General features: G+C 37.4%; 1 protein-coding gene and 2 long non-coding RNA genes across 3 annotated transcripts; 2 read left to right on the top strand and 1 right to left on the bottom strand.

Annotated features, from left to right (window-relative positions):
- Positions 1-31: 31 nt before the first annotated feature.
- On the bottom strand, positions 32-2,006 carry LOC148919945 (uncharacterized). Its single transcript, XR_016123702.1, has 2 exons — positions 1,872-2,006; positions 32-1,391 (listed from the first exon to the last, which is right to left on the bottom strand). It is a non-coding gene; the product is annotated as an uncharacterized LOC148919945 (long non-coding RNA).
- On the top strand, positions 1,895-2,745 carry LOC148919944 (uncharacterized). The gene is made up of 2 exons (XR_016123701.1): positions 1,895-2,036; positions 2,456-2,745. It is a non-coding gene; the product is annotated as an uncharacterized LOC148919944 (long non-coding RNA).
- A 20,459-nt stretch (positions 2,746-23,204) lies between these two features.
- On the top strand, positions 23,205-24,334 carry LOC103323953 (uncharacterized). Its single transcript, XM_008225981.2, has 2 exons — positions 23,205-23,474; positions 23,912-24,334. The coding sequence occupies exons 1-2, from the start codon at positions 23,346-23,348 to the stop codon at positions 24,011-24,013; spliced, it is 231 nt and encodes a 76-aa protein (XP_008224203.1). The 5' UTR covers positions 23,205-23,345; the 3' UTR covers positions 24,014-24,334.
- Positions 24,335-24,724: the final 390 nt, after the last annotated feature.

Here is a 24,724-nt window from a genome sequence, read left to right as displayed (position 1 = left end):
TGACGGATCAAAGATTTCACAAAGACTAGAATTGAAGGAAGCTATAGAATCTGTATTATGCTCAGAGTATTATTCCAAGAAGATAAACGTATAAAAGCTGATCAATATAGAATCTGTATTATGCTCAGAGTATCGGCCGTTATAAAATATCTTCTGTTTTTGCGCATGCAAACAACTATAAAAGGAGACCAACCATGAGGCAATGAGTTGGTCATTAGAGCAAACATACACCATAACCTAAAAACTAAGAGCATCTCCAGCCGATGTGTTAAAAGTGCCACATAGACATTTAACGGTTAGAAATAACATCTCATATCACTCCAACCGATGTGTCAAAGCTGATGTGGAATGAAGGCTGGAGGTTGAGATGTTATTTTTGACATCCCAAAAGTAAGATGTCAAATAAATATTTTATTATTTTTAAAGATAGTTGGTTGTTACTTTCATTAATTATTTTCCTTTTTGTATTTTTTATATTTTTTATCTTAAATGATTTGACTGTTACAATAATTATTTATTTGACATATCGGGTGGAGTGTAAAACTATGTAAATATCAAATTGCCACATTAGCCATCAAATTTAAATTTGATGTTTGGTATTTGACATCTCCCTTGGAGATGCTCTAATCAGTGAGAGAGACAATGACGTCAAATCAAGATCAAACCAACTTCGGCAACCAAGGGTATTCAGGGTTTACGGGACTGACAGAGATAATAAAGTCGAATCAAGATCAAACCAACTTCGGCAACCAAGGCTATTTAGGGTTTAGGGGTGGGGAGGATCAAATCAACCCCAAATCTACTGGAATTTGGGGTGGGAACGATCAAATCAAAGCTACGGGTGTCATCAGTTGAGGGGATTTCCCAACTCCAACTCCAACTCCAACTCCAACTCCAACAACAGATTTGATGTGGGTGAATCACGCCCCGCTAAAATCAAAACTAAGATCTCTGTGGAGGACTTTGACTACTTGATGGGATTTGCCAACTCCAACTCCAACAACAGAAACAACAGATTTGATGTGGGTGAATCACGCCTCGCTAAAATCAAAGCTAAGATCTCTGTGGAGGACTTTGACTACTTGAAGGGATTTGCCAACTCCAAAAAAAAAATTGATGAGAACGACCCACGCCTCGTTAAAATTAGAGCTAAGATCTCGGAGGAGGGTGTTGACTTCTTGAAGGGACTTGCCAACAAAGGATTTGGTGGGAACAACACGGGCTTGGCTAAACTGAATGGTAGGACGGCCAACTGCGGGGCCTGTCCCGGAAGTTTTGGAAATAGCTCTACGGTCTTCGGTTCCCTTGCCCCTCCTGGAGGTTATGACAATAACGTTACTATCGGTGGCTGTGTATTCCTGTAATGGCAATCCCTCCTTGCATGCACGCAACTGAAGAAGGCCACAATAAATAATTAATATGTGTGTACCACAATAAAATATCTACACTAAAATAAGAGCTAATGCAGTATCTGTGGCTCCTTCCTTGAATGTACTTCTAATAAAATAATGGAGAACTTTCTAGATTATGTCAATAAAAAGCAGATTTCTCCCTCTTTATCAAATGGGTTGTTTAGCTAAATTTTTTGAAGAAAGTGATTTTTGCCCCAAATAAGCAATACCAAACGGTCACATAATCTAAAAATTAAATAATGACAAACAAAAAATCTAAAAAGTTAAATGTTGAATTTGATATTTAATGTCAAGCTCCATTAATTTATTCGAAGAACATCTACATAAAAACATGGCCTATAGATAAGAAAGGAGCCTCAAATACCGCATCAGCTCTTATTTTAGTGTACGAGAGTGGTACTACATGTGATTGAGCCGCCATCATATATAGCTTGGTTTGACAGTGGAAAGAGAACTGACCCAGAAACTCATGAGGTTCTTGAAGATACTTCCATTGAGGCAATCAATAGAAGAGTGGGGAGAACTTAATTACTGCTCTATCCTTGGAAATCTCACAACAGAGATGTCAAGAGGAAGATTTTGATCACCTTAAAGGATATTGTAGAAGGGCATGCAAGAAACAAGGTAAGCATCTTCGGTACTCTTTGTATATATGGAACAAAAAAAGAAGTGAATATTAGAAATCCGAACTAAGAAAGATTCCCTTTCTTTAATTCTTTTAATTTTCCTCCATCAATTTGAAATTGTTGAGTATACAATCTATTATTGCATGGTTGGACAAAGCTATGAATTGGTTTACAATTGTAGAATTTCAAGTGTCTAATCCTTCTTCCACCCCAAAACCAATTGGTAATGGGAAGTAGTTCAACTCCTTATAAATCCTTTCCAAGTTTGTTAGTTTTTCAATATGGGACATTTTCTCTAGAAGGTTAGGAGAGCTTAAGTTATAGCATAACTGTATATCATGTTTTTATAGATGTTTTTGGTTATTCTATAAGAAAGTTGATCTTTTGGTTTTAAGTTGTTATTTACTTTATCATCAGGCACGGGACACAAACTTTTACTCTATCCCGGGTCCGGAGCATGACAAGGAATTTTGAAACTACTCGTCCCACCATCCATATAAGGACAACTCACGAAATAAGTGGCGAATTCTTGGTATGATAGAAAGATTCTAATCAGTATTGGGGACCTATAGTAGTAACTTCAATGAGGAATATATTAGATATGGATCTATCCTTTCCGAAAGATTTATCAACTTCATTATACATACATATGGAATTCGAATTTAATATGTGAATATTATGATCAATATAGAATCTGTCTCTGAAAAGCTATGTCAACTTCATTATCCTTATCGAATTCAATTGATATTGCTTTCAACTTTTTTAAACATGCAATATCAGAAGAATGGATTGTCCCTGAAGTTGTAGGAATTACTAGTTCGACTTCCCACCATCCATCTTTCAAGCTATCAACCAAGTTGCATTGCTCTTCTCACCGTTAGAAGAGCTCCCTTCCCTTCTCCATTGTTTGGAAAAAAAAACAAAACAAAACAAAACAATACTTACAAAACAAGCCTTGAATTCCTTGTTAAACATTAGCTAACCCATTACTGAGGATTGACAATCTACGCACAGTAGTAACTGATGACGGCTCAAAGATTTCACAGAGACTAGAATTGAAGGAAGCTAGAGAAAGTAGAGAGAAGGCAGAGAGAAATCAAAGAAGAAGTATATTCTGATTTGCATATTTGTTAAGAATGAATTACAATATACATTAGCATACTTATAGTATGCTTTCTTAAAGCTTAAGTAAGCTATTAACAAACTCTTAACAGTTTCTAACAACTAACACGTGAAATACATGTGAAGCTTTAATCAAATTATTGTTCGTTGATCCTTTAATCAAATTATTGCTCTAAAAGCTGATTTATTATTATGGTTTCGTGCTTTGTTATGTGTTGATGTGATTATTGAGATTTTTATTTGGAAATAAAAAATGATTCGTAGGAAACAATTATCAGGAAATTTTAAAAGACATAGAAAGAAAAGGAAGAAGAGATAGCTCAAAATCTTAAATTTTAGTGATGAAATTATCTATAAAGGGGTTCTCCAAAAAAAAAAAAATTTAATATATAAAAAAACTTTTTCTTCCGCTTATTAGACAAAGGCTTTCTAGGGTAGGTTGGGGTTCATTGTTGAGTATTTGTGTGTGCACTACTACGTTTCACTATTTGCGCGACGAAACATTGCGCGACGAATATAAACTCGTCACAAGAAACCATAATCGCGCGATTTAAAATACATATTCGCGCTCAATGCACTCAAAATTTGCGCCACCAAACTCTTTTGTCGCGCAAAAGTTATATGCGCGATAAACAAATTTTTCGTCGCGCAAACTGAGTTAAAAAAAGCGGGGAATTTTTTTAGCGCTGAAACATTTGCGCGACGAGAAATATCGTCGCTGAAGGCAACATTGCGCGACGAACACAACCTCCGTCGCGCAAATAGGACAGTCCCCTGATTTAGCGCGACGGAAATACGCCGTCGCGTAAGAGAACAAGAGATATTTTATTTTGGCGCCAAAATGACCGGTGGGATTTTTTTGCGCGACGATTTACGCTTCGTCGCGAAAGTTCAACGCTTATGCGATTTAATATCTTCTTTGCGCGACGGAATTTTGTTTTTGCGCGACAATTTTATGCGCGATAAAGTTTGCGCGACGAAAGTAGCAAGCGCGCAAAAGTTAGATGTCGGCAGTGTGTTTGTGCGATTTAAAAATGGGTTTGCGCGAAATAATTTGGTTTTTTATGACGGAGTTTGCGCGATTAATAAGTATGTTCACGCACAAGAAAGTCCTTCTTCTTCATATTAGAATTCGCCATTGCAGAGGCGTAATGCAAAACAAAGCATTCTCGCTCGCTCTCTCAACCTCTCTGCCGCTGGGATTTCAATACATTGATTGGGTAAGTATTTTTCGCATTAGTTTAAAAGTATTAATTTAAGTTCGTACTAAGGTTTTTTAATTTGTTTTCGTTAGGATATTTGTAATTAGCGATTGGTGGAGAACGATTGAGAAGGTATTTTATTTGTTTTATATATGTTTAAAATGTTCTTGTGAAGTTATATTTATATTATGTTGTGCGAACGAGTACAATCTGTTAGGATGTACGGTTAATTGAAATTAACTTCGTGCTTTTATTTTTATGTTTAGTAACACTTAGTTTCCCGTAGAGATTAGTTGATTTCGTGCATGGATGCGTAATGCATGACGCGGTCCAATTAATTTTGAATTGTCCCATTATTTGGACAGTTTGGTAATGCATAGTGTTGTCACGCATCTATGGCTACAGATTAGTTTCGATTGTGGATATTTCGCTGTCATCTCAAGACGTTCTTCGGGTGGTACATAGGTATTTATACCTATGGCCACCTCAAGAACTGAGTGAGATGTCGTAAATTCATCCACGCCAAATCTAATCTCATGTAGTCGAGGTTACGTGGCAGGAGTATGCATTCTCGAATGGGATAGGACCCTTACCGGAGGCATAAGGTGACATTATAACTCGTATGAAGTTGTTGTGATTGTTGTGTTGTGATTCTGTTTCAGTGAATTATGGATGTAAGGTGGATACAAAACCCTAACAGATGCAGATTTAATACTTGGATGGAATCGAGGATTTTATTGAGTTTGCACGTAGACACAACCCGGTGCAACTAGAACTTGTCCTTGTAGGAGGTGCAACAACACGCTATGGGAGACAATTGAAAATGTTGGATTTCATTTAGTAAGAAATGGAATGATTGAGACATATAGCATTTGGAACCTTCACGGGGAACAATTAGAGCATGCTTCGTCTTCAAATGCCACAAGAGTGGACAATGTTCAACCTATTGTGGATGCTAATGATGAAGTCATTGATATTATACAGGATGTTTTTCCATTTGCATCGACCAACATGAATCAAGAAGAGCAAGATGATGTGCCTACACCAATAGATAAATGGAGTTTGAACAATATGAGAAATTGTTAAAAATGCCAACCAAGAGTTATACCCGGAAGTGCGAGCTTTTCCGCTCTCACGCCATTGTGGAGCTAATGCACGGAAAAATAAAGTATCGTATGTCGAACCTGTGTTTCGATTACTTTTGGGGTTTTCAAGAGAATGCTTCCGACGGACAATTGTTTGCCGAAAGACCATAAACAGCGCAGAAGGTGTTGAATGGTCTTGGATTGTTATGAAAAATCCATGCTTGCAAAAACAATTGCATGTTATTCTACAAAGAGCATGAATCGTTGGATACATGTCCTATATGCAATGAGTCGAGGTTCAAGATGACATCTCGTAATAGGACGACTAAGATCCTACAAAAAGTCATGCGTTATTTGCCCTCAAACCTAGGTTGCAGCGATTGTATATGTCGACGATACGCCACGTATATGAGATGGCATCAGGAAAACGGGTAGACGATGATGTGATGCGGCATCCTGCATGGGGAGGCATGGAAAGAGTTCGATCGAATGTTCCCAGAGTTTGCTGCTGATCCCCGAAATGTTAGATTGGGACTTGCCACTGACGGATTCAATCCAGATGGGATTCTAAACCAACACCACAAAGACTTGGCCGATTTTCGTATTGGAAATGCATGAAAAAGAATACATGATGATGACTGTTTGATAACGAGGATCCTGGGAGGTCAATCGATGTTTACTTAAGGCCGCTGGTTGATGAGCTAAAGGATTTGTGGACAAACGGTGTTCGCACGCATTTATAAATCAACGGGAAGATGTTCACTTTGCGGGCAGCGCTATGTGGATCGTGAATGATTTCCCAAAGCATATGCAATGGTTTCTGGGTGGAGCACAAAAGGTTATATGGCATGTCCTGTATGCAAGGAAGATGTAACTTCTGGTTGGCATGCTGGAAAAGTTTGTTACCTTGGTCATCGGAGATGGTTGCCATGGGACCATGAGTGGAGGGAAAAAGATAAAGAGTTCGACGGGAACACTGAGCATCGCCTTAGACCCAGAGAATGGTCCGTGATGAGATATTGGACCAGCTGAACCGTTGATTTTGCTCCTTCGGAAAACATTAGTCGACGCACTGCTACACATATGAACTGGACGACGACAAACCTATGTTTTTTGAGCTCCCATATTGGTCGAAACTAAAATTGAGGCACAATCTAGATGTGATGCATGTTGAGAAAAATGTATTCGACACATTGGTGGGCACGATTCTAGATATCGAGGGGAAGACAAAGGACACGATCAAAGCTCGTCTTGATTTGGAAAGAATGGGCATACGAAGGGGTTTATGGATGAATATGGACAATGATAAAGCTAGAAGGGATCTTGCATTCTTTTCTATGAAACCGAATGACAAGAAAGAGTTTCTAAAGTTTGTATCAGTAAAGTTTCCCGATGGGTATGCTTCTAATATCGCACGTTGTGTGAATGTTGACGGGGTAAATTTACTGGACTTAAAAGCCATGACTGCCATGTGTTTATGCAACGCCTACTTCTGTTGGTATTCGACACCTATTGCCTGAAGATGTAGTGAAGCCAATCATTTTGTTGTCCAGATTTTTTCCCAATCGACGCGAAAACTTTGCGAAAAACGGACATGTTTCAGTTGCGCCATGACATTGTCCAAGTCCTATGCAAGTTTGAGATGATATTTCCTCCAGCTTTCTTCACAAGTATGATGCACGTGATGGTTCACTTGCCAGAAGAGGCATTACTTGCTGGTCCTGTCAAACTATCGCTGGATGTATCCAATAGAAAGGTATATAATCCTTATCATTTGTGTATGCATCATTATCACATGCTTGCTAATTTCAATCATATCGTTTTATTTTGGCAGGCTTCTCGGAGCTGAAAAAGTGTACGCAATGTATGGCCCAAGGATCAATCGTAGAGGCTTGGGTTCAATATGAGTCGCTTACTTTCTGCGGAATGTATTTAAAAGATGTGGAGACGGTTTTCAATCGTCCTCAGCGCAATCATGATGGAGGTATGAGAAATGAAAAACTTTCTGTTTTTGCCCAAAGCGCACGACCCTTCGGAGATCCCGGACGCGGAGAGTCGTTTTCTAGAAATGACATGGAGGTAGCGCATTGGTTCGTACTGAACAATTGTGATGAGATCATGGGATACTTATATGAGCATGAAGAGATGATGAAGCGAGAACATCCATCACATTTGGTTGCCCAGAAACACCGTGAATTGTTTCCACAATGGTTTTTGGATTCTGTAAGTTATCAGTGTTTGTTATTTGAGAAATATAAATTTTTTAATAAATTTTGTCAGACTAACATATGAATGGTTTTGTATAATATTAGGTGAATAAGTTGAAATCATTGAATTCCCAACTTACAGTGATGAGTTATATAACTTGGCGTTTGGCCCGATTCGCGCTGAATTGTTCTCGGTTGTAATGTCAACGGTGTCAAATTTTTGGCCGAAGCACGAGATGACAAGTTGTGTACGCAAAACAGCGGTGTCCATGTCTCCAGGTGGAGGCGAAAGTACGGACATTGATTTCTATGGCAAACTCACAACTGTCGTGCAATTGCTTTACAAAGATCGATACCAAGTGATCATGTTTAAGTGTCGATGGTTTGACACCAACCCAAATAGGCCGGGAAGTGTTAAAATCGATCATGGCTTACTATCTGTGAACATGAATGAACTTGGTATGATGACGACCCTTATATTTTGGCAAACATGGCAACACAAATTGTGTATCTAGATGACCCTAAAGCCGGAAGCGGTTGGAACGTTGTTCAAAAGATGGATCACAGGAACGTGTATGCTATACCAGAACTAGACCCAACTGACAACAACGTCAACAATGTAGCTGACCAACGTTTAGAATCTTCAATGGAAAATGATGCGGAAACACTTCGAGATACTAATGTTATACAAGAGCCATTTCAAATACAAGGAGTGTCTTCAATCGAAATACCGATTCAGTCAATTACAATTGACCTCGGTGATCTTCCGCGATATGATGTTGCAGTTGGCTGAGCAACGACGATGATGTAGTTATAGAGGAGGCGGAGGAGGAGGAGGAGGAGGAAGAGGATTGGGAGACCGAAAGTGATGATAGCAACGATAACGAAAGTTATTATAGTTCAGATGATGAATGATTAATTTTTATTGTAATTTTATTATGTTAGTGGACATATTTTGTGTAATGCAAATGTTTTTGAATGTTTTTCACTTCCTTCAGTTCAGGTTAGTAAAAATTTTTGAATGTTTTTCTTCCCTTCTCATCCACACGTGTACTTTCCCTCTGTTGATGAATATTTCTTCTATTATTTTCATCATGCTTGCATCCTGAAGCTTATCAATATTTCATCACAAAGCTATGTTTGCATATAAATATTTTATTATATTGATTGTCTCATATTTTTATTGTTTGCATACAATATTTTATTATATAATTTTTTGCCCTTAAACCCATTAATTTATTATTTAGGTACTGTTTCTTTACCCATAATTCATTATGTGGATACTTTTTTCATATAATATTCTCAATTTGATTACATCCCATGTATTGGGCTAGGAGAATTGTGGGAATATAGACTCTTGTAATCTGACCATTTCTGTTGGAAGTTAGAATTGGATAAATAAAAATATGTTACTCATCTATGTGATTAGATTTGATAAATAAAAATTAAAAAGGTGCATTGGATGCATTTTACTAATAAGCTATTATGAAAATATACACAATTAATAAGGATTTGTATCCAATTTTTTTTTTTCCTAATTTTTTGTTCCATGTATGCCGACTAGTTCATTCAACATAAAAGATAAATGCTATTCGTAAAATTTAAAACATTAAAAATAAGTATTTAAAAGTCTATAAAACTATATGACAAAAGTATATGAAAGTTTGTTACTTAACTTTATCAAGTATATTAAAGTCATTAAGAATTTGTCAACTCTAGGAAAGTTACTCACTTAAAAAAAGTCTTTGAAAGTTAGAATTGGATACACCCCCCTTACTTTCATACAAGTAATTATATGTAATGATGAATACTTCAGATTAATAATATGTGGTTTGCTTGACGAAGACATAATGGTCGCGCAATTTTTGCGCGACGGATAATGTACACGTCGCGCATACTCTACCATTTGCGCGACAAATAATATCGTCGCAAGTATCTTTCGCGACGAAAAAAGACTCGCGCAAAAACATATACATATATATATATTTCTGAATTATACACACGTATATAGTTGAAATTGACGATCGAAGTAGTTCACTGTATTCACATAGGGTTAAACAGTGTAGCTTTAAAAAATCATCAAAATCAGAGTCAAAATAACCGTTAAATCATGACTTTTCGCTTATAAATCACAAACGCTTTGTCCCGTTACTTGAGTTCAATGTTTTTTTTTTCTCATTTTTGACGTATAAGATCTCGAAGTATAAACAAACATATTTGACGGCTAGATTACTGAAACTAGTTTCCTAGAATGCGTATTCCATAAAAAGACAATATTCATAAAAACTGAATAATTTCTTTATACATTCCTTCAGTCTAACATAAGATTATGTGATGTCTTCTACTGTAAATATCTGAAATTGAAGATCGAATTACATCTCTGTATTCATATAGGGTCAAGAACCGCAGCTGTAAAAAATTTTCAAGATCGGAGCTAAAATCACCGTTGAATCGGGACAATTTGTTTACAACCGTCGAAACGTTTTGTCCCGTTACTCAATCTCTGAATGTTCATTCATTATGATTTTTGACGTATACGATCTTGAACTATGAAAAAAGAAGATTGTCGGTTGGATCATTGAAACTAGTTTAGGAGTTCGGGTTTAGGGCTTAGGGTACAGGTTTTAGGGTTTAGGGTTATGGTTTTGCGCGATCGATACTTACGCGTCGCGCAAACCTTATGCGACAAAGAATCAATTCGTCGCGCAAAATCATTACAAATTTCGCTCCCCTCTCCGCTCCAAAGACTTAGTGAAATTTTTTATCAAAAGCGATTATGCGACGAAACTTCTTTTCGTCGCAAAATCAATAACAAAATTTCCCTCCTCTCCGCTCCAAAGACTTAGTGAAATTTTTTATCAAAAGCGATTCTTGCGACGAATAGCCTTCCTTTCGCGCAATCTCATTGCATTGATTTTTCCCCGCAAAATCAAATCCCAAAATTTTGGGCGCACAAGCATGCGCGACGATGTAGTTTTTTCGCGCGCAAAGTATCTCTGTTACAAGTTTGCGCGAAAAATGATTGTTTTAGTCGCGCAAAGGTCCAATTTTTATAATATTGCGCGACGACATGTTTATTTTTTCGTCGCGCAAAGGTTATTTATGAAGTTTGCGCGACGAAATTCATTGTTCGTCGCGCAAAGTCGAATAAGTTTTCTGAAAATCGCGATCTTCTCCTTCTTTCCCAAATTCTGAAACCTAACCCTAAAACCTCCCAAATCTCTCCGCCGTGACCTCAGCCCCTAATCCGCCCCAAATCAGATCCTGCCGCCGCCACCGTCGATCCCAGGAGCTTCTCCGCCGTGGCTGTCCATCCTGCCGCCGTGAATTGCTCGGTTTAGCCCGAATCTCCGCCGCCGTTGTTCTCTCTCCTCCGGGCACCAAATCCGGCAATTGAGGTATGCTTTTTGGGCTATTTTTCATGCTCTAGCTGATGGTTGTGTAGGATTTGATTGATTGTGTGCATAGGGTAGTCAATTTGAAACCCTAGGTTTCGGCCGGTTTTGAAATTCAAATTCCGGCCACTTCCGTCCGTTTTCGGTAGGTCCGAGAACAAAAGTGGCTCCAATTGATGTTTTAAACCTAGGGTAGGAACCTTGCCCCTTAATTTGTAGGATTTCCCGGGGATCGTTATCTCTTAGGGCACCCACGTGTCGCCGCCGCGTGTGGTGGCGCGTGGGGTCTGTGGCATAGGGCATTTTGTCCCAGTGCAAACATTTCGTTGTCACGAGCGCGTAGGTGTGCTCGGATTGGAATTTGGTTATCGTTTGAGTCTCGAACGGTTCTAACCTATTGTGCGATTTTAGGGTTTGATATGTTCGGACCGTTGGATCGAGCTGAAACTCACGTATGTGGTACCATGTATTTATAGGATCGCTTTAGGAATCGACGGATTGTGGATCGGAGTCCCGGATACTCCGAAATCGCAAACCCTAGGTCAAACTATGATTTTAATTAGTTAGTTCAATTTTTACTGACATTGTATGTGCTACATTGGATTAATGAAATTGTGCGATGTCGACTTGATTAGACGTCGTAGGGCGGTGACGGCTACACCGAAGTTCGGAGGCCGGCTCGGCCACCAGATCACCGCTCCGCCCAAAGATCGATGGAGCACGACCACGTGCTAGCTGGTCTCGGGGATCCTGTGCGCTGCATCATCATCTTCTTCGGTGGTGCAGCCTCTTAGCGCTAGGCGGCGACACCGCCCGCTACCACCACCGACACCACATCCATCGATCGATCGGTGCCTCGGGGCACCTCTGGTAATACCCTTCCCTTTCATTTTTGTTTAACATTTTTTAATTGGGAATTTGATGGTTCAATTTGATTGTATATGTAACAATATTGTCCTATCCCTTTGCAGCCAAGAGGAACACCCGAGGGCCGTGTCGGCAGGTGAAGACGGCGAAGGTCACCCGGGTGACCAACAATGACAAGATCGGATATGACGAGCGCCATCGGGCTGCACCGACGGCGGACCGCATAGCTCCTTGGCCCACGACATTGGCCACGTCGTTCGGACCCATTGCCCGATGCAATGGAAGTCTTGGAAGGTCATACCGACGAGATCAAGATGCAAGTTCGCGGCCGTTGTCGGTATTTTTCCTATCTTTTAATTATTTTTCTTTCAAACTTTATATATTTCTATTACTTAATGTATGTAATCAATTTATTGCAGCGAACTACGACTTAGAGGACCTCAACGAGGAGACTTTGGCGACGTCAATGCACTCTTGGTGAGAGGTACAAGCGATGGAAGAGCGACTTGCACCACCATTTCCAGCGTTTGATGATTGAAGTCGCTCTTGGAGGGTTGCCCAAGGAGCTTGAGGGGCGGGAGGATAGTTGGGCGTGGCTCTGCGCTCATTTTCAGGCGCCCGATTATGTGGTATTTTTTTAATAATATTTGTTTAATGTTTATTTTATTTTTTATATCTCATTATTATTTAATTTATTTATAGTTCAATTCTTACGTTTTATTTTTTGTATAACAGAATAAAGCCCAAGTGAATAAGGGCAATAGGAAGAAGAAGACTCTTCTTCACCATTCCGGCTCCAGGCCCTTCTCATATAGGATGGATGCACGGCGTCGGGTAAGAATAATATAATTTATATTTAATTTTTAATACGTCATTATTATTAATTTCTTTTGTTCATACTAATATTTTTCTTCTCTTGTTCAATTAAGGGGTCGAAATTCCCAGAGATCGACGTCTTTGGTGACGTTTATGTTCGACCTGGGAATGAGTTGGCCGAGTCCCTTCATGTAAGTATTATGTATTTTTAATTCTTATGTTACACTTTCAATTTATATGCATTTTTGAATTTATATTTTATGTAATGTTAAACAGACGACGATGGTGGAGAGGAGCCAGTTGGTTCTTCAAGAGTCCGCCTCCCAACTTCCTCCCGAGACTCCGATCGAGTCTGTGGATCCTCCGCATGATGCTTTGGATTTGATTTTGACGCAGATGTTGGATCGGACTGGGAGGAGGCCGGAACGTATTGTAGGGGATGGGAATGCCCGACAGAGGGAACCTCGACCGCGGTCATCGTCGCGAGCAAACGATCAGGTGACTGCTTTTGACATCGCGGTTGCCGAGCTTGAGGGTCGGATGTCGGTGATTCTGCAAGCTCGCGCGGTCCGGATTCCAATCCCGAATTTTGGTGCGTCCGACCTCCGAGCCCGCCCAGCCCGAGCATCCCAAGACACCACGGCCCCTGCAGACACCCATACCTCGAGCCGCCTACCTCCGAGCCGCATGTGGCGATGACCAATTAGATTTCGGAACATTATTTGATTAGTTTTTTATTTTTATAATTATTTTTACAATTTGTATACATTTATTTTATTTTATATAATAGATGTTTTCTTTACGATTAATTTTTTTTATAGTAATTTCATTTTAATTAAAAAAAAACAAAATTTATTTTTTTACAAAATTAAAAATCAAATAATAATAAATTTTTTAATAATATATATTGCTTTTGCGCGACGAAACATAAATCGTCGCAAAAACATTTAAATATATCTTAATCTTGCGCGACGAGTAATTTCGTTGCGCAAGATGTATGCGCGACGAATAAGATGTCGTCGCGCAAGGTTCATGTACTTGCGACGGACAATTCCGTCATTTTTTTGCGACGACTTTTCGTCGCGCAAATATTTGTGCGACGGACAATGAGGTCGTCCCAAATGTTTTTTGAAACGAAAATGTTATCGTAGCGCAAACCGCGCGAATGACATTGTTCGTCGCGCAAATGCTTTCTTCACGACCTTTGCGCGACGGATTGTGCGCGACGAATATTACATCGCGCATAATGATGTGCGACTAAAATCGATTTTCTTGTGAAAATACTTTCGTCGCAAAGACTAAAATGTAGTAGTGGTGTGTGTGTGTGTTTTTATTTTATTTTAAATTTATTATTATTTTTACATTTAAAAAATAATAATTGGATACGAAGTGACTCATTTGTTCTACAAAATGCCTTAACAGTTTAGCCTAAAAAATTTCGACACTTTTACATTGTGACCCTATGACATGAGAATCCTGAATCCGCCACTATATAGAGTCATCAGTAACTTGAGTGAGATGTATTGCCAAGTGTTTGTGAAAAAGGTTAAAAAGATCCTCTAACAAGAAAGGTCACTACGACTGTACTGTCTGTCACTGCAAATATTATTCCAAGAAGATAAAATGTATAGAATCTGATCAATATAGAATCTGTATTATGCTCAGGGTTATCGGCAGTTATAAAATATCTTCTGCTTTTGCGCATGCAAACAACAATAAAAGGAGACAAACCATGAGGTAATGAGTTGGTCATCAGAGCAAACACAAACCATAACCTAAAAACTAATCAGTGAGAGAGACAATGACGTCGAATCAAGATCAAACCAACTTCGGCAACCAAGGCTATTCAGGGTTTAGGGGTAGGGACGATGAAATCAACCCCAAATTTACTGGAATTTGGGGTGGGAACGATCAAATCAAAGCTACGGGCCGTCATCAGTTGAGGGGATTTCCCAACTCCAACTCCAACAACAGATTTGATGTGGGTGAATCACACCTCGCTAAAATCAAAGCTAAGATCTCTGTGGAGGACTTTGACTACTTGAAGGGATTTGCCAACTCCAACAAAAGAATTGATGAGAACGACCCACGCCTCGTTAAAATTAGAGCTAAGATCTCGGAGGAGGATGTTGACTACTTGAAGGGACTTGCCAACAAAGGATTTGGTAGGAGCAGCACGGGCTTGGCTCAACTGAATGGTAGGACGGCCAACATCGGGGCCCATCCCGGTAGTTTTGGAAATAGCTGTACGTTCAACTGTTCCCGGGCCCCTCCTGGAGGTTATGACAATAACGTTACTATCGGTGGCTGTGTATTCCTGTAATGGCAATCTCTCGTTGCATGCACGCAACTGAAGAAGGCCATAATAAATATTTAATATGTGTGTACCACAATAAAATATCTACACTAAAATAAGAGCTAATTAATGCAGTATCTGTGGCTCCTTCCTTGAATGTACTTCAAATAAAATGATGGAGAACTTTCTAGACTATGTCAATGGAAACAGATTTTGTCTCTAGTGTAAACCAAGAGATTTAATGGATTTTCTTTTTCTTTTTCAAATAGTTGCTTAATCGTAACACAAATGTTTTTTATGTTTGTGAGACAGGTGCGCACTATATATTTACATGATTTTATGTTCTACTATCATAAGTATTTTATTTGATAGGGAATCATTTTTTAAAAATAAAAAATAAAGGGGAATTGTTGCTTTACAAGAGCTATTTAGCCCTCTGGATCCTATAAATATGATTCGGATCATGAGATGAGAGGAACTCAACTGTTTTTGACAAACTCAGAAAAAGCTCTGTATAGCAGAGGAACCTGGAAGAAGAATGATATGTCATCTGGAAGAATAACAAAGCTGAGGATTGTTCAGCCCAAACCAATCTCGATCCAAAGTATTTTAGGCATTTTCTGTTCTTTTTTTATTTATTTATTAAGGGTGAGAGGAAGGGAGATCAGAGACGTTGCCAATGATAAAGACATTTGAGGCTGGACAATAGATAATAGAAGCTTCAAGAATATTTGAGGTGGCAAACATGCAGTACGCAAGTTCACAACTTGTTATTTGTTTACCTTTATTATTCTATGTTGAAATATTTTTGGGGTGTGTAATTTTTAGGTACAAGCTTTGCATAAATGAAAGTCAAAATCTTTTCTTTATTAAATAGTTAAATAAAAATTTATTTTCAGTATCATTTATATTTTAGTCATTATTTATAACTATAGCACTTTTACATCATAGTTTACCAAATACTCATAAAACTTATTTTTGTACCTACATCACTTTTAACATATAGTTTACCAAACGCTCAACTGCTTTCATTCACAACTGATTTCTATCACAGCAAATTTGAAAGTGATTATTTTCACAACACTACAATTCCAAACTGGCCTTATGTTAATGGAAACCAATTTGTTAGAGAATCTTTTTTTAACAATAAAAAATAAAGGGAATTGTTGCTTTACGAGAGCTATTTAGCCCTCTGGATCTTAGGAATATGGAAATAAATAGAGAAATAATGGGTTCAAATACAAGTACTCTTAATTTTAAAAAGAAAGGAGAAAGGAGAAAGGAGAAAGGAGAAAGAGAGAGAGACATGAGATCATTCACTGGAATTTTCAGTTGTCGGGCTATATCATCAAGGTGTGCCCCCTCTTCCCTTGCACTGAACCAAGCAAAGCTAGTTACAATTAAATGGGAAACAGAAAGGAAGCAAAAGGAAAAGCTTACAACATGAATTTCACACATCTGCATACAAAAGAAACAAATTGACACTATCATACAATGATGTACAAGTATGTATATGCATTCATTCAGTACATCATTGATCTGCACGCCATTTCTTAAGCACCTCCTTGATTATAAAAGGCGGACTATGGCACAAGGCCTTTAAGGCAGGAAGCAAAGAGATGTTTTTGGTTATTCTATAAGAAAGTTGATATTTTGGTTTTAAGTTGTTATTTACTTTATCATCAGGCATGGGATACAGACTTTTACTCTATCCCGGGTCCAGAGTGTGACAAGGAATTTTGAAACTACTCGCAAAGCTAATTAACCTTCCCACGAAATAAGTGGTGAATTCTTGATATGATAGAAAGATTCTAATTAGTATTGGGGACCTATAGTAGTAATAGTAGTAACTTCAATGAGGAATATATTAGATATGGATCTATCCTTTCCGAAAGATTTATCAACTTCATTATACATACATATGGAATTCGAATTTAATATGTGAATATTATGATCAATATAGAATCTGTCTCTGAAAGCTATGTCGACTTCATTATCCTTATCCAATTCAATTAATATTGCTTTCAACTTTTTTAAACATGCAATATCATAAGAATGGATTGTCCTTGAAGTTATAGGAATTACTAGTTAGACTTCCCACCATCCATCTTTCAAGCTATCAACCAAGTTCCATTGCTCTTCTCACCCTTAGTAGAGCTCCCTTCCCTTCTCCATTGTTTGGAAGAAAAACAAAACTTACAAAACAAGCCTTGAATTCCTTGTTAAACATTAGCTAACCCGTTAATGAGGTTTGACAATCTACGCACAGTAGTAATTGATGACAGATCAAACATTTCACAAAGACTAGAATTGAACTAGAGAAAGTAGAGAGAAATCAAACAAGAAGAAGTATATTCTGATTTTCATATTTGTTAAGAATGAATTACAGTATACATTAGCATAGTATGCTTACTTAAAGCTTAAGTAAGCTATTAACAAACTAACAAACTCTTAACAGTTTCTAACAACTAACACGTGAAATACATGTGAAGCATGCTGATTGTACATATAGAGTCATTAGTAACTTGAGTGAGGAATATTATATGTATTGCCAAGTGTTTGTGAAAGAAGTTAAAAAGATCCTATAACAAGAAAGGCCACTACGACTGTACTGTCTATCACTGTAGAATATTATTCCAAGAAGATAAAATGTATAGAATCTGATCAATACATAATTTGTATTATGCTCAGGGTATCGGCCATTATAAAATATCTTCTACTTTTGCACATGGAAACAACAACTATAAAAGGAGACCAACCATGAGGCAATGAGTTGATCATTAGAGCAAACACACACCATAAGCTAAAAACTAATCAGTGAGAGAGGCAATGACATCGAATCAAGAGCAAACCAACTTCTGCAACCAAGGCTGTTTAGGGTTTAGGGGTTGGGACGATGAAATCAACCCCAAACTCTATCTTAAAAATAACAACCTCAAATTTGTTGGAATTCGGGGTGGGAACATTGAAATCGAAGCTAAGGGCGATCATGAGTTGAGGGGATATTCCAACTCCAATTTCAACAACAGATTTGATGTGAACGAATCGCGCATCGCTAAAATCCAAGCTAAGATCTCTGTGGAGGACTTTGACTACTTGAAGGGATTTGCCAACTCCAACAAAAGAATTGATGAGAACGACCCACGCCTCGTTAAAATCAGAGCTAAGATCTCGGAGGAGGACGTTGACTACTTGAAGGGGCTTGCAAACAAAAGATTTGGTGTGAACAACACGGGCCTCACTAAAATCAGAGCTAACATCTCGGAGGAGAACGTTGTGGGATTTGCCGACTCCAACTCCAACATAAGATTTGGTGCTAACCCTAACAATGCCCGATATTTCGACTCCAACTCCAACATAAGATATGGTGCTGACCCTAACAATGCCCGATTTTTCGACAACAATGTCGGTACTATCTCTATGTGTGTAATCTTGTAATGGCAATCTCTCGTTGCAAGCATACAATTGAACAAGGCCATAATAATATGTACTAAAATATCTTACACTAAAATAAGAGCTAATGCGGTATTAATATTTGAGGCTCCTTTCTTATCTATAGCCTATAGGCCACGTTTTTATGTAACTGTTCTTCTAATAAATTAATGGAGCTTGACATTAAATATCAAATTCAACATTTAACTTTTTAGATTTTTAGATTTTTTTGTTTGTCAATATTTAACTTTTAGATTATGTCAGTAGAAATAGATTTTCTCTTCATATGTATTTTATTTGATAGGGAATCTTTTTTCAAAAATAAAAAATAAAGGGAATTGTTGCTTTACAAGAGCTATTTGGCCCTCTGGATCCTATGATTACGGAAATAAATAGATAAATAATGGGTTCAAATACAAGTACTCTTAATTTTTAAAAGAAATTAATTAAACACCATAGAAGAACATAGTGGGTGCCAAAAACATTTTTAAGTATCCTGAGGTACAGTTCGTCAGCCCGATCCGAAATTTTTGGGTTCTAGTTGGATACGGGGCGGGCTGGAGCAAGGTTTCAAAGGCCGGTTGGGCCTAGACGGGCTTAACTACCATGGGCTTTATTTTCATTTTTTTAGAAATATTTTTTAATATTTTTTGCTAAGTCTTTAAAATAAAATAAAAACATCTTATCAAAATGTATGACTTCTATCCCAAATTAAGATTAGAGATTATTGAAAAAATTAACCTAATTTATAACATATGTAAACAAAATAAGAAGTTTATTAGTTTATCCTACATATTACATTATTTTGGTTAAGTATAATATGAGATTCTTTGTGACCAGGATGCAATGTAAATTATGTTTGTTTTAATATCATAAAAGCGTGGATGTATTTGCAAAGTGGCCAAACATGTTAGCATCTTACGATATCTCTTGTTGTGCTTGAGTGAGTATGTAAAAGTAGCAAGGTGGATTTCAATATCTGGCTTTACTGTGCTTTATCGGTTGGTTAAAAACTATTTATATTGGATGCAATAATGATTTTGGTTAGGAATTTATTTTTTAAAAGGACCTTTTCTAGGAGCAATAATATATTAAGTTCACGCACACTGCATAAATGTTAGGACTTAATTGCTCCAAACCACTACCCAAGGTATGTTGCATAAAGTCACAATGTACATTCCACGTACTTAATAAGAGTACACAATGTAACTTTGCGTTTATAATTTGACATCTGACATCAAATAGTCAATACCAACTAGGTCTTAATAATATTATTTTGACATATCCCAAGATCGAATTTCCCTCGCGATTTCATTAAAAATAAAAAGTTAGTATACATTTGTAGCTAGAAAAATGTAGATAAGGATCTTTTATATCGTTGTTGACTCTCTCCCGCCCACCAGAAGAAATTGTGACATTTGTTTAGCAATGAACCAAAGGCATCTTTCCTAATAGTCTGAGGGGGCTTTGCCTAGGCAGTAGGTTTTGATATAGGAGTAGTTGGTTGAGGGCAAGAATTCTATAGTAAGGGCCTTATATATGGTCATTCTTATCTCTTAATCGTTGGATCAAATTAGTTAGCCGTCGAAACACATGAGGTTCTTGAAGATATTTCATGGAGGGGTAACCTTCCATTGAGGCAATCAATAGAAGAGTGGAGAGAAATTAATTACTGCCTCAAGATAAGATCTTCCAAGGCAAAGTTGTTATCAGGTTTTGAGACGTACATGTTAGATGCCTTAAGCCAAATGCAAAATGTTATGCGAGAGAATTCTATTAAAAAGGATTGGATCTCCATTGAGGGGCTCACCGATATTATAATCTCTGTCCTTGGAAATCTCAAAACAGAGATGTCAAGAGGAAGATTTTGATCACCTTAAAGGATATTGTAGAAGGGCATGCAAGAAACAAGGTAAGCATCTTCGGTACTCTTTGTATATATAGAATAAAAGAAGAAGAAGTGAATATTAGAAATCCGAACTAAGAAAGATTCCCTTCCTTTAATTCTTTTAATTTTCCTCCCTCTATTTGAGTTTGTTGAGTATACAATCTATTATTGCATGGTTGGACAAAGCTATGAATTTGTTGACAATTGTAGAATTTCAAGTGTCTAATCCTTCTTCCACCCCAAAATCAATTGGCAATAGCGAGTAGTTCAACTCCTTATAAATCCTTTCAAGGTTTGTTAGTTTTCCAATATGGGACATTTTCTCTAATGGGTTAGGTGAGCTGAAGTTATAGCATAAGTGTATATCATGTTTTTTATATATATGTTTTTGGTTATTCTCTACTAGCCTCTTAGCACATGCTCACGCATATTGCAATTGGTTTTCTTTTTTCTTTTTTCTTTTTATTTTTAGAATTAAGAAAAGACAACATGGGTAGTTATGTTCCATAAAAGTAGGACCTATTATTTGATTTTGTTTTTTTTAAATTTTTAATATGAAAAAATCTGAATTTGCCATATTATCCTCATTTAATTAATAATTTTAATTTTTAATGTTTGAATTAACTAAGGGCATTTTCTGGTATCTTGAATGTTTCACCATTCTCTGCCTTTTGCTTTATATATATAGAAGAAAGCTGATCTTTTGGTTTTAAGTTGTTATTTACTTTATCATCAGGCATGAAACACAAACTTTTACTCTATCCAGAATCTGGAGTGTGACAAGGAATTTTGAAACTACTCACAAAGCTAATTAACCTTCCCACCATCCATATAAGGACAACTCATGAAATAAGTGGAGAATTCTTGATATGATAGAAAGATTCTCATCAGTATTGGGGACCTATAGTATTAACTTCAATGAGGAATATATTAGATATGGATCTATCCTTTCCGAAAGATTTATCAACTTCATATTACATATATATGGAATTCGAATTTACTATGTGAATATTATGATCAATATAGAATCTGTCTCTGAAAAGCTATGTCAACTTCATTATCCTTATCCAATTCAATTAATATTGCTTTCAACTTTTTTAAACGTGCAATATCATAAGAATGGACTGTCCTTGAAGTTATAGGAATTACTGGTTAGACTTCCCACCATCCATCTTTCAAGCTATCAACCAAGTTGCATTGCTCTTCTCACCGTTAGAAGAGCTCCCTTCCCTTCTTCATTATTTGGAAAAAAAAAAAAACCTTACAAAACAAGCCTTGACTTCCTTGTTAAAGATTAGCTAACCCATTACTGAGGTTTGACAGTGGTAACTGATGCCGGATCAGATATTTCACAGAGACTAGAATTGAAGGAAGCTAAAGAAAGTAGAGAAAAGGCAGAGAGAAATCAAAGATGAAGAAGTATATTCTGATTTTCATATTTGTTAAGAATGAATTACAGTATACATTAGCATACTTATAGGATGCTTACTAAAAGCTTAAGTAAGCTATTAACAAACTAACAAACTCTTACCAGTTTCTAATAACTAACACGTGAAATACATGTGAAGCCTGCTGACTGTACATATAGGGTCATCAATAACTTGAGTGAGGAATATTATATGTATTGCAAGTGTTTGTGAAAGAAGTTAAAAAGATCCTCTAACAAGAAAGGCCACTACGACTGTATTGTCTCTCACTGTAGAATATTATTCCTAGAAGATAAAATGTATAGAATTTGATCAATATAGAATCTTTATTATGCTCAGGGTATCGGCCGTTATAAAATATCTTCTACTTTTGCCCATGCAAGCAACAAGCATAAAAGGAGACCAACCATGAGGCAATGAGTTGATCATCAGAGCAAACACACACCATAACCTAAAAACTAATCATTGAGAGAGATAATGACGTCGAATCAAGATCAAACCAACTTTTGCAACCAAGGCTGTGTAGGGTTTAGGGGTGGGGACAATGAAATCAACCCCAAATCCTATCTTAAAAATTCCAACCCCAAATCTATCGGAATTCGGGGTGGCGACGTTGAAATCAGAGCGAAGGGCGGTCATCAGTTGAGGGGATATTCCAATTCCAACTTCAACAACGGATTTGATGTGGGCGAATCGCGCATCGCTAAAATCCAAGCTAAGATCTCTGTGGAGGACTTTGACTACTCGAAGGGATTTGCCAACTCCAACAAAAGAGCGGGTCATGGTGAGAGCGGCTGGGAGTGGTGAGGTGACGGTGGATGAGGGCTAGTGGCTGCAACCCATATTGAAAGGCCTACATCCAATTTAGGACGATAAAGATTCTTTTCAACACACCCGTACTTTTCTTTACATCATTTGCTTGAAGACCAAAAACTTACCATTTGGTAAAGAAGGATTAAAAAAAAAATTATGAGAAATCATTGTAAGTCACATCCATTTGGAGAATCAGCTCAATGACAACTTTGCATTTCCACTTTTGCGAAAAGCGGAATGAGAGCTGATATTGTTTAATGATTTTTTTAAAAATCCCTACAATGTTCCTGTTAACTTTAAACAATTTACATTAATTATCCTTCATCTTCTTTCTCACATATCCGCACGATTCCTCTCCCCCACAAGCTCTTTGTGGTATGATATTTCTCACTAGGGTTCTTTAATTTTTATTTTCAAACAATATTCAAATGTGGGCTCTTGATTTCTATGTCAAACTGGGGCCTGAATTTGACTTGCAGGCTTTGGTTTGGGAGACTTCAATATTAATGTTTTTAAAATTAAAATTGCAAAGCCCACAGAAAGACTAAACGAAACAGGCCAGGCCCAATTCTACAAACACTGACTCGTAGCTCACAAAATCGTTCCACGTATCAAGTCCCTCATCCGCACACTTCACCCTCTAAATCCCTCTCTTCTCTCGGCTCTCTGCGAGAGAAGGTGGAACATTTTTCTAGGGTTTGTGAGCTGAAACTTCAGTTACCGAACAGTGAGAGTGGCCTTTGATTGATTAGGGAACATGTCTTCTCTGGGAACTTCAAAGGGAATTCTAGAGATCGCAAAGTTTGGGCTCTACGTCTCCGTCCCCATCGTTCTTATGTACACCTTCGCCAACAACACTACGAATCTCCAGAGATTCATGGGAAACGTAATCTCTCTCTCTCTCTCTCTCTCTGTTACTGGTTTTGTATTAGTATTAGCTTTTTTATGTATAACGGAGCAAGCTGTGAATTTAAATTGTTCGAAGTTGAGGTAAGAGTAGATCTGAAATTGCAGTATCATTATGGGAAAAATCTGTTTCATATTGAAAAATTTGCTTGAATTTTGATGTGGGTTTTATTAATCTAGCATGTTGCAGTGAGTCAATTGAACCCTTTGAAGTTGAGGTGATATTGTGGGTAGAATCTGTTAGATACTGAAAAGTTTGCTTGAAATGTGATGCGGGTTTATTGGTTTTGAAATTTATGGTGTGGTTTAATTTAGCCGAGAGGGAATGGATGTGATATTCTAGTTCATGGCATAAAGGGGCTTGCTTTGCTTATATAGATTTTGATATGATCTGAGCTATTAGGTTTTGGTCTGCAGCATTCTTATGTTGTGTATCCACCTGAAGCGCCGAGACCTCCGTCACCAGAGGAAATGAGAGAGATGGCGCGAGAACTAGCTAGGAAGAACAATGCCCGTTGATGCTTTGTTTGGGGTTCTTTTCTTTTGTAACTTGTAAGTGCCTGCTATAGAGAAAACGAAAAAATGCTGTGTTTTGCATTTAGATTTCAGTCGAAATAATGGTGAGGCCAAGTGGGTTTTATTTCAAGTTCTAGTGTGGCCTTGTAAATACTACTTAAAATTTCAAATCCACTTTGCCCATTTCATGCTGTGTGTGGAGGACGAACGAGCTTTTGTGACTCAGGATGTAAATTATATGTTGTGATAAACCATGGATGGATTTGAAAGTGACCAAACATCTACAATATTCCTCATATACTATTGAACTTTCATTTTCGTGTTCTTCGTGGAGCTGGAATCTACTTGAAAGTCAGTTCTTTTGGTTTGCTTTTCTGGGTTGTGCTTGAGTGAAGCTGGAAGGTTGAATATCTGGATTTACTGTTAAATTTCATGCCTTAGCTGTTCATTAAAAACTATTGATACTGGGTAGACATGAGCTTAGTGAAGTTGGCTGTGCACTCGAGTTTGAATCCCACCTAGTTTAGATTATATTAAAACACCTAGTTTAGATTATATTAAAATAGAATATGGTTTGTATTAAAGAACGGTTCGTTAAAAAAAAAAAGTTTATATTGGAGGCAGTGATGATTTTGGTTAGGCTTATTTTTAAGATTATAGAATGTGTAAATTGGGTGTGTTGAAAAGAAAATCTTTATTGCCCTAAATTGGATG

This window comes from Prunus mume, linkage group LG2 (genome assembly GCF_029339155.1).
Source record: "Prunus mume cultivar Tortuosa linkage group LG2, ASM2933915v1, whole genome shotgun sequence".
Taxonomy (NCBI): Eukaryota; Viridiplantae; Streptophyta; class Magnoliopsida; order Rosales; family Rosaceae; genus Prunus; species Prunus mume.
This window is presented reverse-complemented; position numbering and strand designations above follow the sequence as displayed.

Excerpts from the sequence above, each read along its gene's own strand:
- LOC103323953 (XM_008225981.2), top strand. The coding sequence starts at position 23,346 with ATGTCTTCTCTGGGAACTTCAAAGGGAATTCTAGAGATCGCAAAGTTT. Across the intron at positions 23,475-23,911 it reads TCCAGAGATTCATGGGAAAC|CATTCTTATGTTGTGTATCC; the intron begins GTAATCTCTCTC and ends TTTGGTCTGCAG.